We start from the raw sequence: 15742 nt of genomic DNA, 5'->3' as shown, positions 1-15742 counted from the left end.
CCGTGCATCTCACACACAATCAAATTTGAGCAAATCAACGCTCATCATACACTTGTTGTGAAAAGACTTGCAAAGATGCCGTGTCTTACTTCAGCTCGTAGACAGAGGATGCCGAGTGACTTAGAGTCAGTATTGGAGAGACTTCTCTTGGTAAGAGCTAAAGCAATAATACTAGAGTGTCTATGTACAGACTGACATGAATCATAACACATGCCTTTTGGCTATTTTTTGATTCATTGCCACTAGTGTGAGTGTTACAAACACATTTGAGATGATCTGGAGCATACCATATGTTAATATCAAGTTATGACTGTTTAAAACTATTTGAACCTCTCTCTCCGTGGCATATTCTACAGGTGGAACAAATTCTGTCTGAGTTTCTGCTGAGTAAAGAAGATCTAGAGGAAGTGATGAGGAGAATGCGCAGAGAGATGGAGAGGGGACTGCGAGTGGAGACACACAATGAAGCCAGCATCAAAATGCTGCCCACTTATGTCCGCTCCACACCTGAAGGCTCTGGTGAGAGTTCTGCTCTGATCCGCATGCTCGAAAAAACGACATGTTAATATAAAGGGAAATAAGATAGAACACATTTTTTTGTGTTTCATAGTTTTTGGTTGGTTGAGTATAATTTATAGGCTGTATTTTATAGCTTATAAATGTATAATTAAAAAAAAATAAATTAAATGCAAATAAATGTATAATTAAAATAAAAAATAAAAATTGTATGGGATTGTATTTTATGTTGTCATTGTATGTAGAACATTGTATTCTCCAAGAAGCATATATTTGTGTTAATGGAATAGTTTCCTCATCCTCACGCCATTCCAAAACTGTATAACTGACTTTCTTCTGTGGAACATCCATTTTTTGAAGAATGTTTGAACTGTTTTGTCCTTGCAGTGAAAGTCATTGGAGTCTAAAACAATACTGGACTCCATTGACTTTCATTGTAAGGACAGAAAGCATGCATTTTTCAAAATATCTTTTGTGTTCTACAGAATAAAGAACGTTGTACAGGTTTGGAATAACATGGACTGGTGGACTATTCCTTTAAGTGACATAAATATATTGCAGTTTGTCACAGAGTTTAATCAATAATAGCTTCTCATTAGGTTACTTTATGTAAATAACTATGAGTACACACATGTAGACAAAAAGTCCTAAAAGAAAAGGGCTTTCTTTTCTGGAATCAGATGTTGATTCCTCTGACTCATAATGATGCTGATGCTTATTCATGTGTCTCATCTCAGAGGTTGGTGATTTCCTGGCACTGGATCTTGGAGGGACAAACTTTCGAGTGATGCTGGTGAAAGTGAGTGAGGATGAAGAGCGCGGCTGGAAGGTGGAGACGAAGCATCACATGTACTCCATTCCTGAAGACGCCATGACTGGTACAGCTGAGATGGTAAGATATTAAAAGGTCAAACACTCTGTACATACACAAATTCTGACATGTTAGACTCATTGTACCCCTTTTTCTCTACATATAGTTGTTTGATTACATTGCCGGCTGCATATCTGACTTCCTGGACAAACATAATCTGAAACATAAGAAGCTTCCACTGGGATTCACTTTCTCTTTTCCAGTCCGCCATGAGGATTTGGACAAGGTCAGTGACTGTATGCATACTGTATAGCCTCTTAAGGTTTAATCAGACTGAACCTGTGGCAGATGTGTGCCATATTTATTAACTCATTTAATCACAAAGTGAAGACGAGATGCACTTTAATATGGATGTGCTTTTTTCAATGTTTTAGATTACCAGACGTACTATTTTACGCTTAATTTGTTGCAGGGCATTCTGCTTAACTGGACTAAAGGCTTCAAGGCCTCTGGCGCTGAGGGAAATAATGTTGTGGGTCTACTGAGAGACGCCATTAAAAGAAGAGGGGTTAGTATGCATGACTTACCTTTCATACTAAACATTTCCAGCACGAATTCTGTACTTGAGTCCTATCTAACTGGTAATGGTAATGTTTGGAAAGAGAATGGAAAGCTGCTGTTAAACCAGTAGTATATTAGACACCCTAAAAGCTTATAATAAAAGGTTAAGGCCGCTGTCCTATAAAAGTGATTGAATGAATCTTTGTTCAGGACTTTGAAATGGATGTGGTTGCCATGGTGAACGACACAGTAGCCACCATGATCTCCTGCTACTATGAAGACCACAGCTGTGAAGTCGGCATGATAGTAGGTAAGAGTCACCGCATACACTTAGACCCATATAAATATAGTTAGACCACGGGCATAAACTTTATAACAGGAAGATGGAATATTTTAACAGCCATTCAGGAAAAAAACATCATGGCAATAAAGCAATAGGCCTGAAGCTTTTAGTTTAATGTTTTTGTTGTCTCTCTTTCATTTTTCATGGTCTCTCAGGGACCGGCTGTAATGCGTGTTATATGGAGGAGATGCGTAAGGTGGAGCTGGTGGAGGGAGAGGAGGGGAGGATGTGTGTGAACACAGAGTGGGGAGCGTTTGGGGACAATGGTGAACTGGAGGACTTCAGGCTGGAGTACGATCGCGTTGTTGATGAGACATCACTAAACCCTGGACATCAGCTGTGAGTGAGCTTAAAAATCAATCAATAAAATCGGTCCAGAAGTCTGAGACCACTTTCATAATCCTGGGTTCATATTCAAATTTGGAAATAAAAAAGCTTTATGCTTTAAAAAATAAAATAAAACAAAGGAAGGTTAAAATGAGGAAAAATGTATAAGAAATATTTCTAAAATATTTAAATAAATATATATATATTTTTGCTTATATTCAAGTACAAGATGCACTTTAGAACATGTTATGACATAATATGTCATAAAAAACATTTACTAAATTATTAAAATTTAAAATAAACAAATATTTTGTGATCTCTAACTTTTAAACTAAAAAAATATATATATTGGATATGTTATAGCAGCACAACAAATAAGACATTTTCTTTAATTTTGTTTAATTTAAACCTATTTTAAAGAACTAATCACAAAAATATGCGTTTTTAGTTTGATATTTTTTTTTTCAGGATATTTTCTTTCTAAAACAATCACTGGAAAATATTATTTCAGTATCTTGTCTATAAAAGAAATATTTGACATATTATTTTGTAGTATGATCAGTGCACTTAATTGTATCTAATGTGCACTCTGTGTACTTCAAATCTCAAAAGTACCTTTAAGAAAAAAAACATACTTGCAGATAACACATTAGTGAAATATAGACCACTTCAGTCCTTACACACTTAAGCACACTTATGAAATGTACTATAAAAAGTGAATTTTGTAATAATATCAACTTAAAAGTTTTACTTTAAAGTACATTTTAAGACATCACAAAAATATGGAGCTATGCATGCATCTTTGATATTTTTGGATACTTTTGATCTAAAACATTTACAGGAACATACTGTATTATTTCAACTCCTCATCTATGAAAGTACAGTATTTGACAAATAATATGTATACAAGACAACAGTCACAGTTATGACCATCTTTCGTCATGAAGTTAAATGCTTTCTCCATTGTGCAATAAAGTTATGTGCAATACCACTTTTATTTATTTGATACCACCCATCTTAGTCTATCCCTATATTTAATCTATTCTATTCCATCTATAGCACACTTGTACTTACAATTTTTGTTTATATATATATATATTATATATATATACTTATTTTTTTATCATCTGTATGTTGTTTTTGTCTATGTACTTGAAGCTTTTGTCACCAGATGAAATTCCTTGTATGTGCAGACATACTTGGCAATAAATCTGACTAAAATGTGAAGATACATGCACAAATTCCTCATATATCACATCTGTAACTAGATTAGACACTTTAGGCGCAGCAGTGTGAATCTGAAACGCAGATGTCCTTACATACATGCTTCTAAGTTTAAGAAGAGCTTATTCATATGGCAACCTGGAGCTCTTATGTGGTCTCCAGGTGACAAGGGTTGTTTTTCTGTACATGTGGAGATACTGACGGTAGCCACGTCAGTGCTGGAATATACACGGCTGGATTAATGGCCAGGGAAGGAGGTCATTAGTAAAGCTGCTCGCCTAATGGGTATTTACAATGTACTGTATGCTAGAAGATTCTCAATGGGCCGCTCCTCTTCCCACGTCACTATAGGCCATTTGTATTTCATGATTATCCCCAGGCTTTTACTAACATTAAAATGTTTTCTTGTGCTGCTGAAATTGATGACTCAATGTCAGTTTTAGCTTTGCAAGATCTAATATCCACATATTCTTTCCTGATGACTGTAGGTATGAGAAGCTGATCGGTGGGAAGTATATGGGGGAGCTTGTGCGTCTCGTGCTGCTAAAACTAGTGAATGAAAATCTGCTGTTTAACGGCGACGCCTCAGACCTGCTGAAAACACGAGGAGCTTTTGAAACCCGCTTCGTCTCCCAGATTGAGAGGTACGGCTGATGATTTTCAAAAGAGAAAAGCTACTGTAGATTGTTTTGGTTTGTTCGTTTAACCATTCTTAAATCTAGATACATAAGCAAGTGACACAAGATATCATGTTTTGCTTTCTGAATATCAAAATTAAGAGAACTGAAACAAGTAAATATCTGCCAATGGTGTTCTTGTTTTAAGCATAAACAATTCTGATCACAAGGCTTTAGATCGTATGTCATTCTTGTTATTCAATGTTTAGAAATTTGTATTGGAGAACAAGACGGGACAATCAAAAGCTTCAAACGTTTGTGATAAAGATGTGCACTTAATTGCACTGAATGTACACTTCAGTGTAGTGTACTTCAAAACTAAATAAAAAAAAGATTAAAATGATTTAATACTCTGTTGTGCTTTCAAGAAGTGCACTTATTTAATATCAATTTAAACAATAAAAAAATGTTCATTTAATTGCAAATAACAGTTAAGTATCAGAAATCATTACATTCAGTTCACACTTAAGTATATTATATCTGTAATATATACTAAAAATATTCTAAAGTATAGGCCTATTCTTTTCCACAAGGGAAATGCCAAAGATGATGAAAAGATGTTAGTATCTCTGCAAGGTTAAGAGAATCAGAATTGATAAACAAACGTATGCTTGTACCCTAATACACAATTTATTTGATCAATTTCAGTGACACGGGGGACAGAAAGCAGATTTACAACATCCTAAGCACACTGGGAATCTTACCCTCGGAGCTGGACTGTGACATTGTGCGTCTGGTCTGCGAGAGCGTGTCCACTCGAGCCGCTCACATGTGCGGGGCCGGCCTCGCTGGCGTCATCAACCTAATGAGAGAACGCCGCTGTCAGGAGCAACTGAAGATCACTGTGGGAGTCGATGGCTCTGTCTACAAACTACACCCTCAGTGAGTACAAGACGAGTGAGAGGGATTATGGCAAGGCAAACAAAGAGAAATGAGGGGGGGAATTAAAAGGAAAGAGAGATGGAGGCTGCCAGATGAGTAACTATGTGATATAAACACCATTATAACGTGTTTTCCAAATTCTCCCATGCAGTTTCAAGGAGCGGTTCCATAAGCTTGTGTGGGAAATGAATCCTCACTGCGAAATTACCTTCATCCAATCAGAAGAAGGGAGCGGTCGGGGTGCAGCTCTCATTTCCGCTGTGGCGTGCAAGATGGCCGCCTGCATTCTGAGACCGTGATAAACCCCAATCCGGCCTCGTCAGGTGGATCTCATGAATCACAGCTGACCCGCGATGATCGAGCGGCCTCTCAAAGCCTCTCCATATGGTGAAAGTGCTTCTCTCCTTTTCAGCATTACATTGCATATGTGAAGTGGCCGGCTACAGGGTTGTTTGGCAACATCATGCATACATCCCATTGAAATATTTAACATAGCTATGTATTATTTTATGTCATAAAGTCAGATGTTTGCCGTTAAATATGCTTTTAGACACAACATACATATTTTCTTGTTAGCTGTTGTCCTGAGCACATTCAGGTTGTGTTACACATACTTGCACCTTCATGATTGTTTGGAGGTTAGGAGAGACGTGGAGGGAACTACATAGGTGTGATTGTAAATACATGAACTGGTCAGGTTCAGCAAGGTGATTGTGCACTGTTTATTGCTTGTTTTATTTATTGACTTTTAAATTATGTTTATATTCAGTGGTAATCAGAACTGTTAAATTATTTAATGTAGGAGTTGAATATACTTTGCACATGTGATTCCTTGTTGTAAATAAAGCTGCTGTACTATTTGAGTGACTGGAATTGTTGTTTTTAGAGGTCTGCTATAAAAAAAAAAGTTTAAATCAACATTACACTCAAAAATTAAGATACATAGTGGGAAAGGAAAGTATAAAGACATTTATCACAATGGATTTAATTATCCATCCTGGTCCAGCTCTTTGTACGGTACAACAAGGCTGAAGATAAAGAAGCCATTGATTTCAAATAAACACAATAAAGGATAAAAATGATCAAATAAAAGAAGAAATATGATGAGGAGCCTTATATTTAAAATGAAATTAAAATGTAGCCTACTTCTGCATCCTCCTCCATGAGATTGACATGACATTTCAGGGATTCTCAAGACCTCGTGGATCAGGATGGACCATGACAAAAGTTTAAGAAAGTGTTGTGGACTAGTTGATTAAATTGCAGCAGTCACAAATTCTGCTGGATGATTGTGTTTGATTAAAACTGACGTCAAACAAATGAGCATTCAGGTGGATGACACGAGACCTGATGTGTTACTGCCACCTGCTGCTTCTTATATGGAAATATTTGCATTTTGATGCAAGGATCAAATGTGCCAAACTATATATTGTTTTATACATTTTAAAACTTTGTATTTATTTAAAAAAAAAATCCCCTGGATGACAAGACAAAAATATTTTTCTGCAGTGAAATAATGAGATATGCAAACTTCTGGAAATATTCCAGTCATGTGCATGTACAGTACAAGAGAGTGGGCTTGTTTTTTTGTGGTCGCAGCAGGCAGTTGTTCATAACGGATGTGGCTCTAACCAAACAAAAGTTTGAAAATCTTCATGAGACAATGACAGTGTTGGTAATATTGCGTCACATCTTGTGAATATGTGGAAATTATGTAGCAGAAGTTAAGTAACTCTTAATTTAATTTTATCCTGGGTGGTCATGCACTGCTGAAAAGCCAGAACCATGTTATAGGCAGTGTTGGGGAAAGTAACTTTTAAAAGGAATGCATTACAATATTGTGTTACTCGCTAAAAAAGTAACTACGTTTCATAGTTACTTTTAATGGAAAGTAATTTTAAATATAATCAGGGCTTGAAGTGTTAAAATAAGAAGTTCTGTTTTTTTAGCAAATGTAAAAGCCCTTTCACACCAAAAATGTGTAATGAATAAACCTCAGGCTCAGCAATAAAAAAAATAAAAAAATAAAACAATGAAGCATAATTGTTAGTTTATCTAAAGTCATTTTTGCTTATTAGTATAGTTGGAGTGGATCATCAAAGGTCAGCAGCAAAGACATTAGTTAATAAAATGGGATTGGATACATTTGCGTCATATTCTGAGTTTGCATTTTACTGGTTTAATTAATTTTAATGTATAGTAAAACTTTTTTTTTTTTTGCAAGTGGGATGAGTTAATGCACATTCACATTTAGTCTAGAACTACAGTAACATCATGTTCACACAGCGCACACAATGCTTCTGTTTTCTTCCAATATGGGGACAGGAGACTTGTCAGTCAACAAATGGGAAAACAAAGTAACTGGCATTACTTTTTTGATAAAGTAACTCAGATATTTTCTTGTAAATTAAAAAGTAATGCATTACGTTATTAGTTACTTGAAAAAAGTATTCTGATTACGTAACTCACATTACTTGTAATGCGTTGTAACACTGTAATACTTGTAAGACTGGTTATTAAAGAAAAATAGAACACTCTTAGAAAAAAGGTACAAAACTGTCACTGGGGTGGTACATTTCAACAGGTAATCACTTGCATACTTAATGTACTAGTACTTTTAAACTACTATGTACCTTTAGCTACTAATATGTAGCTTTTAGGGGTAAATCAGGTAGAACGATGTACCTTATAGCTTTTGTACCTTATAGGGTTCTGCCCCAGTGACTAATTTGTATGTTTTTTTCTCTGAGAGTGTGACCATATCAGCTAAAAACACTATTTCACTACACTTCATTAGCAAGAGAAGGGACACAAACAATCAATGTGATTGATGGATGCCTGATCAAGCTTCACTGGTCAAACTAGTTGTTCCACATTATAAAATATCCACTTGTTCAGAAACATTTCTCTAGTCCACCAACATACTGTGCAAACATTACTCTGTTCATTTTGAGAGGCTTAACCCCTTCTTCCATTTTTATAATGCATTGTTTAACCTCTGAATGACTGGGGGGGGGGGGGCTTCCATGTTTACATGCTTGTTGCCCACGACATACAATAAAAGGCTGACTATTCTACATTTAGCAATGCTAATTGCAATCGTCAGCAGGAAGAACCAGTAATTTTGGCCTCATGTAATATTGCTGTATGTGTATACGTCACTGAAAGTGAAAGCCTGTGGTCAAGGGCCGTTTCTCACTCTTCCATTTCTGCTTTTCTCTGATGTCAGACCATCAAAAAACAGAACTGTGATTAAGAAGAAATTTTATGAAATGGGTCACCTGCAACAATAATTATAATAATAAAAAAAAAACGTGTGGCATAATCATTTGCTTGATATCTCTCTTTATAATAAAAAAGGGGTCTTTAACATGTGGTCCATAATCATACTGCTGGGGGTTCATTATGGTTTGATCTCAAACTAATTACTACAAAAAAATAATAATAAACACAAACTTAATTTAATGTTCAGGCAGTCGTTTCATTCTTGGATTGCCTATACAAAAAAAAAAAAGATCATAAATTAGCCTATTTCAATATATCAATATTTTGTAGATAACATTAGTATTTAATGTTAATATTAAAAAGTTATGTTATTAAAGAGCAAGTTTTAATACAACACTACTCAATTAATATGCACCAAAGTATTCGTGCAACAAGATGGCAGTGTAGCACATGAAATTCTGTTTCAAACGTAGCACATTGCATGTCATGTGATAATTGGATATTCCACGCAAAAATGAGAAGCCTGTCATTATTATTATTATTATTATTATTGATCTCTCTAATTAAAGCGTATTCTGCCAAGTTGAGGAAGAAACTTTACTTCATTCATTCTATCATTGCAATCAGGTTAAAACTCTTTTGGGAGAACCTAAGTTTGTATTTGTCTTCTTTCATTGAATATAATTGAAACTTTTCGCTGAAAGATATATTTCTATATTATTCTGGCAATTACCATATGCTATCGATCTTGTTTATTAATTAATTAATTAATTAATTTATTTATTTATTTTTGAATTGTAAATGTTTTATTCACAAAAACAAGATTTTACCTAGATTTGAAATCTTTCTGGCTGAGGTTTCGCTTATTGTTAAATCTTTTAAACTCATTAATAACCATAAGAATAACACGTTTCTTAAAGCTTATGATGATATGTTTCTTACTGATTGAGATGTTACTGTATTTTTTCTGTCTTATTCCTTTTATATTATTGTATCTTAATGCAGTGCTGTTTGTTGTTGCACAGGAAAAGCACGACTCATGTATATATTCCAAGTATTCTGAAATCATAAGACAGCTTTCTTTCTTTCTTTCTTTCTTTCTTTCTTTCTTTACTTACTTAGTCTATTCTATTCTCGCCTGTCAAGACAGATTATGAAAAACGTTTTGTGCAGCTGAGAAACAATTGTTCTGTATATAGGCAGATGCCGGATTGTTGCCCCGCCCACGAGCTCTACTTTCCCCGCCCACTTTAAAAGCAAACTAAGGGGGATTTTACATTGTTTTGTTTGAGACTCATTCGCAGTTTTGCTCTCTTTACTTTGGGCGACTTGTGATGGTCACGCGAGGAAACCCAAACACGCGCTGAAACATGTGGACGGAGGTGAGACACAACAACAGCTCTGTTCATGAAGAACCACAGGAGCATAATCTCACACAGGTACAAGCAAACACACGGGGAGCAATCCAGTGCAATACTGAACTCTCCTGCAGTGCATCTGTTATAAATGATCCATCTGTTTACAGGCTTTAAAGATAGGACCTTTTTAAGATGAGAAAAAAATATTGCAAATGTTGACATTAGGTTAATCAGTTTAATCATGTTAGGTTGCATTGTGTTTTTTCTAGTATTCAGTAAAGTAAAGTTAAATTTTGAGAGACTTAGGACTGCATTTACAGCACAGATCAAATGGTTGAGGAGCAAGACTTCTTGGGAAACAGTAATTCTCTCTTGCCCCCCTCCTCCTCCTCCCTGTCTCATTTCCTGTCTTCCAGCATGTTTTGGAAACTTTCAGTCATGACATAGTTTCTTATCTTTGTTAAACAACAGTGCTGGGACATGCCCCCCTCTCTCACTGTCACATATCAGTGATTGGATAGGATAGGTTCTACAGAGGTGCAAGTAATTTTTCCACAGATTCACCTCTGGAGAATTCAATACTACTTTTGACAGATATATTAAAAACGATGAATGCTTTAAAGCTGATTGATTCTACATGGGGCAGGTTGCCCATCATGGGAGCCGCCGTGTTTGAATCACATGACTAGTGAATACTATACTCGCTTGATCTCCATAACCAGACATTTTATTTTACAAAGAGATTAATCATAACTGAGGGATATACCTGTGGACATGTAATGTCTATACTGACATCTGTATCTAGAAACTTGCACTGATGTGATTCTGCATCCACACAGATTGGTCTAAAAATTAAAAATCGTTTTTGCATTGTTTCATAAAAATGTAGCCACGCTTCTGAAATGGTTTACTCTTTTATGTAATGTCACCCTGTGCTTATTTATTTAACCCCACCAATCACTGTTCTCTTATTGTATTTAAAGGGATAGTTCACCCAAAATTGAAAATTACCCCATGATTACTCGCCCTTAAGCCATCCTAGTTGTATATGACTTTCTTCTCTCAGACGAATACAATTAGAGTTACATTAAAATTTTCCTGGCTCTTCCAAGCATTATAATGGCAGTGAATGGGTGTTGAGATCTTGAAGCCCCCAAAAGTGCCCATATCCATAATAAAAAGTGCTCCACATGGTTAGAGGTTATGGTTTATAACATTTTAAATATGGATATTTTTCTTACAAAAATGCATTGCTTCACTTCAGAAGTTTTTTATTAACACCCAGAGTCGTTTGGAGCACTTTTTATGATGGATGGATGCACTTTTGTGGACTTCAGAATCTCAACCACTTTTCACTGCCATTATAAAGCTTGAAAGAGCCAGGGTATTTTTTTTTATATAACTCTGATTGTGTTCATCTGAAAGAAGAAAGTCATTTGCTGTGGGTTATTAAATCATGGGGTGATTTCCATTTTTGGGTGATCCGTCCCTTTAACACCCACTTTTTGCAATTCACTCAGTTCCTAAATGATAAAATCAAGCCCCACCCATTATTTTTTTTATGAAAAAGCCTGTTGTTTTCTCTCTCCAGATAGTTTCCCCAGTGTCTTCATGGATCCCCTTCAACTCTGATAGAAATGGTAGTACATCAAACAGCCTTAATTACATTAGGTTAATGATAGTCTGTACATGCATGTTTTAACATAATCTTCATTGTCTCTAAAGGCTCAGCAACTACCAGTCCACCCACTATTGCTGAGACCGCCATGAACAGAGAGAGTGGAATCATACCAGGTACAATCTCACTCTCTCATTTGATGGTCACATGACGCTCACAACAGATTATTACATTTTACAGCATATTAAAATAGAAAACATTGGTGTTTTCCAGTATTTTTGCCTTGGTGAGCTTCTTTGCCAAAAAAATAACATATGACGTATAGGAGACATGATTTATCTGTGACTTCTCCCCTCATCTCCTACTTGTGAAAGTATTCATTTGATTTTGCAACTTGTTTGACATTTTGCCAGGATGAAACAACAAGGGGTTATGTTGTGTAAAAATATCAAATATCAAACATAATGAATTCTCAAAACAAAAAAAATATTCAAGAAGAATGAGTAGTATTCAAGAGTGTGGGTTTTTATTGACCACATCTAGGGAAACTTACAATATCTAAATTTCATTGCATTACAAATAATTACCAACTAACATGCAAACAGATGCTGCTACAGCTTTTCTCAGAAATATCACATTTTTTATTTACACTACAGTATATCCACTGTTTGTGTATATAATATTAGAAGGATACAGATTTTTTTTTTCACTTCCTTAAGCACAAAAATGTAGGTAGTGTGTATATATACATAGATAAAAAGAGAAATCACCCAGTGTATCATGTTTCAGTGACAGAGATTTTTATTTATTTATTTTTGTGTACATAAATACTTGATCTGTCAATAGAGTTTAGCTGATATAGTTTGCATAATTTCTCCTAATCATGCCAAATTTAGATTTGATTTGCTTTAAAGAACTAATCTAAAAACCAGGGTGTTAAAGAGAAAGTGAAGGTTGAGTGTTAAATCATAGTTGATAGTTGATTTTCCTTGTTTCAGCTTCTTCACTCACAGGCTCAAACAGGTTTCCAAGTCATCACTGGAATTTTCCACCTCCCCGTTTCCTCACTCACTGTTTATGTCTATATATGTCTTGGTTCTCAGGGTCGGTCTCCTTGATGAAAATCACCAAAGAAAAACAAACTGACTGTTCTTTCCCATTTAGTGGGACCTTTGACCTTTCACATGCCTAAAATCAGTATATAAAGCAGCTGTGATGTTTCATAAATAGGAGATGTTTACTAACAGTACTAAGTGTCTAAGCTGCATTTTTTCACTGGAAATACCAGTGCTTTTGAATTGCAGACAATGAAACTGCAGCCTGTCACACTCTATATCAGTGGTACTGATCTCATCTCTGGGTAGAGGATACAGATTATGTGCCTCTGTGTTCAAATGTTCTTCAGACTGCAAACAGCAGAGTAACAGGTGTGTGCATGTGTGTTTGCAGGTGCGATTGCTGCAGCAGTGTTCATAGGCTTTCTGTTAGCCCTCTATGCTGCTCTTTGGAAATGTATGGTTAAGCAACCAGGAAGGTATGAACTAAACCAAACTTTCACAAAGTGCGAGTGCATAGTTGTTTTGTTATGTTGCATTTTGTTCTTTGTTTTACTTTGTGCTTTTTATTTATTTTTTATTTACTTTTTTGTGTTTTTATTTTTTTATTTTTTGCTTTTGCTATTTTTTTGTTGTGTTTTGTGTTGTTTTAATTTCTTTTGTCTTTCTTTGTGCTTTTTTTTTTCATTTTGGTTTTATTTATTTATTTATTTTTATTTGTTTGTTGGTTTTGTTTTGTTATTGGGTCCAAAAGTAAAAAAAAAAACTACATTTAAAACAAATAAACTTCAATAATTATGATTATATACATATTCAATCAAACACTGCCCTCATTCAAAAAGGCGGAAAGTCTAATATTGATATTTTAAAAATGTAAATGTATATTAATTGTCTTTGGAAATGCATGGCTACACATCACAAATGCATGAACCAAACAAACCTTTCACAAGGTGCAAGTACAATGCCGTGTTTAGCTTTTTGTTTTGTATTGCATGTTGTGGGGTTTAAAACTACCAGACCACATTTAAAACAAATAAAGAATATGACATTTGTTCAAAAACAGTGTTGTGCCAATTAAAAATGAGGGACAAATCAAATTCTATGATATTCAGACATTCATATATTTTTCAATTCACTCCCGCTATCTCTGTTAGGAGGAAAAAAAGAGCAAGACCGAAGGCTCGTGAACACAGGTCTCTTACATGCTGACCTCTGGACGGGATGTCCACCTGTCTACCAGAGATTCTAGTTACTGATGTTAAGTCAGAGCTTCTCCTGCTGTGAGGCACCTCATGAACCGTGTTTAGGTCTTAACGCAGTTTGAGACAATATTTCATGCTGGAGGGAACTAGATCAATATCTGCTGTGTTTCATAAGTCACCCTTTGGGCTCTGGGTTGGTCCATTTGTATTTCAGAACATGTTATTCAGTCAGACCAGAGAGTTGCATTTAAAAAAAAAATGTGACATTGGACCACAAAACCAGTCTTAAGTCAATGGGGTATATTTGTAGCAATAGCCAAAAAAAAACATTATATTGGTCAAAATTATCGATTTTTCTTTTATGCCAAAAATCTTTAGGATATTGAGTAAAGATCATGTTCTATGAAGATATTTTGTACATTTCCTATCGTAAATATATCAAAACTTAATTTTTGATTAGTAACATGCATTGCTAATTTGGACAATTTTAAAGGTGATTTTCTTAGTATTTAGATTTTTTTTCACCCTCAGATTCCAGATTTTCAAATAGTTGTATCGCGGCCAAATATTGTCAGATCCAAATAAACCATAAATCAATGGAAATCTTATTTATTCAGCTTTCAGATGATGTATAAATCTCAATTTTGAAAAATTGACATTTAAGACTGGTTTTGTGGTCCAGGGTCACAAATGTTTCCAAAAATTTAAATATATTCATTAAACTGAATGATTATGTGTATATATAGGGAATAGCAAGTCCAAATGTGCTCTAGAAGTATGTATGAATAGTTTACTTGGTCACAACAAAACAAATGTCCACCAGATGGCAGATGGCTCAAATTTTTTTTACTGAAACCAGAATCAGCCACTATATACAGTCTTTAGTGGTTTATCTTTATAGACTTGTGTGTTTGGGACGTTTATTTTATTGCTGATAGCTATGCTAATTAATTCATGAAAGATATAATACACTTTTAGAGACTAGGCCCTTGTTTTTCTCCAAACATCCCCTTTGACCATCGTGAACTCTGCACCAGTGAATGAGTGCATGTGTGAGCGAGACTGATTTCCCTTATGCAGCAGGATTGACCAGAGAGCAGCAGACTTCTGGGTTAAAGTCTTCGGGTACGTGCGTGTTTGTGTGTGTGAGTGTGAACATAAGAATTGCATATTTTTAATTGCAGGTGCTTTGTTTGCACAATCAATGTAGTGTTATATATTTTATTTGGACTGTGTGTCATTAATTTCAGTGCTTGATTAGGATTTGATTTCCTTTTTATTTTGAATTAGAATGTGTTCAATTCTCAGTAGCATGGCTGTATAAAACCTGTTTATCACTGCACAAATGCTTAATATAGAATGTTATGAAGAATATGTGCCAATAAATGTGAACTTTGATTTACTGTAGGAGGATTTTGTACAATAATGCTAAAAAGCTGTTTTAGTGAAAGGCTTAAATATTTGAATACTTGCTAGATAATTTAATATTCATATGAGAAGGCAACATTACAGTTCAGTATACAACCCGAATTCCGGAAAAGTTGGGACGTTTTTTAAATTTTAATAAAATGAAAACTAAAAGACTTTCAAATCACATGAGCCAATATTTTATTCACAATAGAACATAGATAACATAGCAAATGTTTAAACTGAGAAAGTTTACAATTTTATGCACAAAATGAGCTCATTTCAATTTTGATTTCTGCTACAGGTCTCAAAATAGTTGGGACGGGGCATGTTTACCATGGTGTAGCATCTCCTTTTCTTTTCAAAACAGTTTGAAGACGTCTGGGCATTGAGGCTATGAGTTGCTGGAGTTTTGCTGTTGGAATTTGGTCCCATTCTTGCCTTATATAGATTTCCAGCTGCTGAAGAGTTCGTGGTCGTCTTTGACGTATTTTTCGTTTAATGATGCGCCAAATGTTCTCTATAGGTGAAAGATC

General features: G+C 35.1%; 2 protein-coding genes across 2 annotated transcripts; both read left to right on the top strand.

Annotated features, from left to right (window-relative positions):
* On the top strand, positions 1 to 6201 carry gck (glucokinase (hexokinase 4)). The gene is made up of 10 exons (XM_059523977.1): positions 1 to 150; positions 357 to 519; positions 1254 to 1408; positions 1494 to 1613; positions 1800 to 1895; positions 2099 to 2198; positions 2387 to 2570; positions 4271 to 4426; positions 5108 to 5341; positions 5493 to 6201. The coding sequence occupies exons 1-10, from the start codon at positions 76 to 78 to the stop codon at positions 5638 to 5640; spliced, it is 1431 nt and encodes a 476-aa protein (XP_059379960.1). The 5' UTR covers positions 1 to 75; the 3' UTR covers positions 5641 to 6201.
* A 3610-nt stretch (positions 6202 to 9811) lies between these two features.
* On the top strand, positions 9812 to 15202 carry sb:cb288 (uncharacterized). The gene is made up of 5 exons (XM_059523976.1): positions 9812 to 10005; positions 11516 to 11564; positions 11650 to 11718; positions 12992 to 13076; positions 13752 to 15202. Exons 1-5 carry the CDS (start codon positions 9937 to 9939, stop codon positions 13804 to 13806), a joined length of 327 nt encoding a protein of 108 aa, XP_059379959.1. The 5' UTR covers positions 9812 to 9936; the 3' UTR covers positions 13807 to 15202.
* The last annotated feature ends 540 nt before the right edge of the window (positions 15203 to 15742 follow it).

Source organism: Carassius carassius, chromosome 34 (assembly GCF_963082965.1).
Source record: "Carassius carassius chromosome 34, fCarCar2.1, whole genome shotgun sequence".
Taxonomy (NCBI): domain Eukaryota; kingdom Metazoa; phylum Chordata; class Actinopteri; order Cypriniformes; family Cyprinidae; genus Carassius; species Carassius carassius.
Note: the sequence above shows the minus strand (reverse complement) of the source record. Positions and strands in the feature narration are given on the sequence as shown.

Excerpts from the sequence above, each read along its gene's own strand:
- sb:cb288 (XM_059523976.1), top strand. The coding sequence starts at position 9,937 with ATGTGGACGGAGGTGAGACACAACAACAGCTCTGTTCATGAAGAACCA. Across the intron at positions 10,006-11,515 it reads AGGAGCATAATCTCACACAG|ATAGTTTCCCCAGTGTCTTC; the intron begins GTACAAGCAAAC and ends TTCTCTCTCCAG. Across the intron at positions 11,719-12,991 it reads AGAGAGTGGAATCATACCAG|GTGCGATTGCTGCAGCAGTG; the intron begins GTACAATCTCAC and ends GTGTGTTTGCAG.
- gck (XM_059523977.1), top strand. The coding sequence starts at position 76 with ATGCCGTGTCTTACTTCAGCTCGTAGACAGAGGATGCCGAGTGACTTA. Across the intron at positions 151-356 it reads TATTGGAGAGACTTCTCTTG|GTGGAACAAATTCTGTCTGA; the intron begins GTAAGAGCTAAA and ends CATATTCTACAG. Across the intron at positions 2,199-2,386 it reads TGAAGTCGGCATGATAGTAG|GGACCGGCTGTAATGCGTGT; the intron begins GTAAGAGTCACC and ends ATGGTCTCTCAG.